At 31.6% G+C, this 3,433-nt stretch overlaps 2 protein-coding genes across 2 annotated transcripts; both read right to left on the reverse strand.

Moving 5' to 3' along the window:
* Nucleotides 1–456: 456 nt before the first annotated feature.
* LOC149261549 (furcatin hydrolase-like) lies at nucleotides 457–2,084 on the reverse strand. The gene is made up of 3 exons (XM_089381979.1): nucleotides 1,891–2,084; nucleotides 1,029–1,786; nucleotides 457–949 (listed from the first exon to the last, which is right to left on the reverse strand). The coding sequence occupies exons 2-3, from the start codon at nucleotides 1,157–1,159 to the stop codon at nucleotides 586–588; spliced, it is 495 nt and encodes a 164-aa protein (XP_089238105.1). The 5' UTR covers nucleotides 1,160–1,786; nucleotides 1,891–2,084; the 3' UTR covers nucleotides 457–585.
* Nucleotides 1,198–2,037, reverse strand: LOC149261550 (non-cyanogenic beta-glucosidase-like). The gene is made up of 5 exons (XM_089369645.1): nucleotides 1,891–2,037; nucleotides 1,720–1,786; nucleotides 1,551–1,609; nucleotides 1,396–1,471; nucleotides 1,198–1,286 (listed from the first exon to the last, which is right to left on the reverse strand). Exons 1-5 carry the CDS (start codon nucleotides 2,035–2,037, stop codon nucleotides 1,198–1,200), a joined length of 438 nt encoding a protein of 145 aa, XP_089225771.1.
* Nucleotides 2,085–3,433: the final 1,349 nt, after the last annotated feature.

The raw sequence follows: 3,433 nt of genomic DNA on the forward strand, positions 1-3,433 counted from the left end.
TCAACTATTCACTGTAGTTGAAATTATAATTTCAACATTAATGTTATCTTCTTGTTTCACGATACTAAACTTATCTTGATTATGTATTTCGAGAATATTTCAAAATTTTACTAATAATCTGAGTTTAAATAACTCAGTTTAGTATAGATTTTGAAATATTCCCGAAATCTATAATAGAAAAAGGTAATCATAAAATAATTTACAATAAAAAAAGATGACCATGAAATTGACCAAGAAAAATCTATTTAATAATAAGTGATGGAATTTTAATTTTAAAATACCCTTTACATAACTATTTAATGATAAGTGATGGAATTTTAATTTTAAAATATTCTCAAAATCTACCTTATTAAAACATTAAAAAAAAAAAAATAATGTCCTGGGCTAAAAGCCAGTAAATCCTAACTAAGGATTTAAAATATAGATGTCCAAATCTCCATATGGGAATTATCATAAAACCAACCTCCTTCCAGGTTGCATGCTTCACATACCATTCTATTCTGAAGTCAATCGCTCTCTGGGTAGCCTGTTGATCAAGCAATGATTTTGTGAATGGCACCATCCAGTTCACCATAAGTGACATGCCTATGGAACCCTTCTGCTTTTCCTGAATTTCATTTTCCAGCATTTAGTCAAGAGATGCATGACCCTGTATTCAATTTTTATGCCCTGATTGAAAACAGTTTTTAATCTTACCTGGTATTTATACCTATATATTTTTACAGCGGCGCTATGAGCAAGAAGCATATTTTGGGCAACAATATAGGGCTCTGTTGCAGAATTTCCAGCTGTACAATTTCCAAATCCAGGGGAACAGCGCCCTGGCGCGTGAATCCCCACATCGTAGCCTAAATAACAGGTGGTAAACGGTTCGTTTATAGATGTCCAGTACTTGACACGGTCTCCGAAAGATTGAAAGCATTCTTCTGCAAATATGCCAAAGTCCTCCCTGGCAAAAAAAATATCAGAATTAAGATCTATTTTGATGTATTTGAACGGTGCAAGAGAATTACAGCGATGAATCTTACGCAACGTTTTTGCTACGGAATCCCCCATACTCGTCCTCCAGAGTTTGTGGCATGTCCCAGTGAAACAGAATCACAGAAGGCTCTATACCTGCATGAAAAATCAAATTCATTTGTACAAAAACCACATACATGTGAATCTCTGTGGAAGGCAAGTAAATAATTTGTATTTTTAAATACCATTCTTGGGCAGCTCATTGATAAGATTATTGTAATGAGCGATTCCCTCTTCATTGACTCCACCATGTCTTGGGGAGCCCTCTGTAAATTCATAAAAAATGGAAATGAGAGAATCAGGGAGTTCAATGGTTACTTAAAATCCATTGTAGAGTTATTTATACAGATATCACTGTTCTTTAATTCAAGTTACTAGGAAATATGCGTGGCCAGGATATAGAAAAACGATAAACGTCCATTCCCATGTATTTGAGAAGCTGAACATCTTCCTGCCCGCAGATTACAAATAAATCAATTCCATCAACGCTCAGAAGAACTTTCAATTATTCAAATCATTCTAATTTGTACCTTATAGCGGTGGTATTGATCTACTGCAACATCCCCATTCTTTCCATCGGCAATTTTACCTACATTAAAATTCATGAACACTCTATAAATGCACATAACAGATCCCATTTAATTAAATTACCCCTGAGCTCTTCACATTAGTAATGGGTCTGTCATGTGCCAGAGAAACCTGGAATCTGTGAGAATGTATCCCAAATGCTGGGTCCTTTCCTACCTTCATGGGCAGCTCCTTCCACCTGTAACATAATTAAAATTTGGCAAGTCAAGGAAACAAACAAGCAGAGGGTTCGACGATATAATCGATTAATCTAGTTGCATGGATCAGTGATGAAGGTTGAACCTGATGAGCAGATGAGCCAGCTCCGAATTTGAAACCCTTGGGAAAGCTGCTTCTACCTATATTTGCAGAAGCTCCTGCAACGATCGGAAGATAAATTGAAAGAAAACAGATCCAGATTAGCCTCGGTCCTAATTCCATTCCTGCCATCATAAAAATGCTAGTATTTAAGATATCAAAGTTAAATGCCCATTAAGTTATTCTGGTGGAAACTTTGTTGGTGGATGCGATGTGCTTGGAGTGGAAGCTATATAAGGGTTTGTAAATGCGTCTGGGACAACCCCATTAGCGTAGTTGGCCATTATATCATGCTAATACAAGTCTATGGTTTCCTCCATTGACCGATAAACCTAATCCGATCAGCTAATATAAGTCTCTGATAAAGTTTTGCTTGTTCACGTATAAGCTTATTAATGATGTTGGATTTGGTCACTCCGGCGTATCTTAACTCGTTTAAATTTGAAATCCACCAACCTCTCTTCGATGGTTTACCGCAACGCCTCTTTCGACTTACAGATAGTGTGGTTTGTATGGAATTCCTGAGCCTTTCCCCGAAATGAGTATTTTGTAAAATTCAATGTCTATAGGGCTGACGTACATATATATAGGTCGTTGCGATAAAATAGATCCTAATGTATTATACGTTTAAATGCGTTGGAAGATAGAGTTGTTGAGATAGCAACGTGACTATATAATGTCACATTTATAAGATCGTAGAGATTGGATCCTAGTGTGAATTGTCAATTATATGTTTAAATGCGTTGGAGTATAGAGTTGTTGAGATAGTGACGTGTGAGTATATAATGTCACATTCATGTTATGTGATGTGTATATGTTAGTGTTATTTAAATAAATATAATAGGTCGAGATCAGTATGTACTAAATTAAAGGTAATGTGTGGAGTATGTAACCTGCCATTTATTTTATGGAAAATAATATAACAATGTGTTAGATGCTATTTAAATAATATAATAGGGAAATATTTAATATTATTTATTAAAATTATGTATTAAATTAATAATTGGTTTATTATTTTTTATTTTATCTATATAACAATATGGTATATAATATAATATAATATGATTAAAAATAATCAATACTGCAATATAAAAAAGCTGTAATAGTTTTAATTATATATATATATATATATATATATATATAATTTTTTTACAAATTTAATATATAATTATTACATAAACTAAAATTTGTATATTCTTTTTATATCATATTATACTAAATTTATTTTTATTCTAAATTTATTTATTAAATGGATTAATTTTTTTTAAGTGATTTTTTTTAAAGATTTAAAACTTATATTTGGTTTTATTTACTTAAATGCTAAATTGATTTTTTTTTTTTTTTTTTTTATTTATTGTTACAAGTGTAAAAAGAGTCTTAAACATTTAAACATTTATTTTCATATGACTATAAAATTTACCATATGATTATAAAATGCATCATAAAATTTAATAAAGTGGTATTATTCAAATACTCATTTACATAAAATGGGTGATTTAATATCATTTAAATACTTTTTATAAGAGTG

The sequence above is a fragment of the Pinus tabuliformis genome, chromosome 6 (genome assembly GCF_031772625.1).
Source record: "Pinus tabuliformis cultivar Carrire ecotype Pingquan chromosome 6, CPIR1, whole genome shotgun sequence".
In the NCBI taxonomy this organism is placed as follows: domain Eukaryota; kingdom Viridiplantae; phylum Streptophyta; class Pinopsida; order Pinales; family Pinaceae; genus Pinus; species Pinus tabuliformis.

Excerpts from the sequence above, each read along its gene's own strand:
- LOC149261549 (XM_089381979.1), bottom strand. The coding sequence starts at position 1,159 with ATGTATGTGGTTTTTGTACAAATGAATTTGATTTTTCATGCAGGTATA. Across the intron at positions 950-1,028 it reads TTCCGTAGCAAAAACGTTGC|GGAGGACTTTGGCATATTTG; the intron begins GTAAGATTCATC and ends TTTTTTTGCCAG.
- LOC149261550 (XM_089369645.1), bottom strand. The coding sequence starts at position 2,037 with ATGGCAGGAATGGAATTAGGACCGAGGCTAATCTGGATCTGTTTTCTT. Across the intron at positions 1,472-1,550 it reads ATCAATACCACCGCTATAAG|GAAGATGTTCAGCTTCTCAA; the intron begins GTACAAATTAGA and ends ATCTGCGGGCAG. Across the intron at positions 1,287-1,395 it reads CTGGCCACGCATATTTCCTA|AGGGCTCCCCAAGACATGGT; the intron begins GTAACTTGAATT and ends ATGAATTTACAG.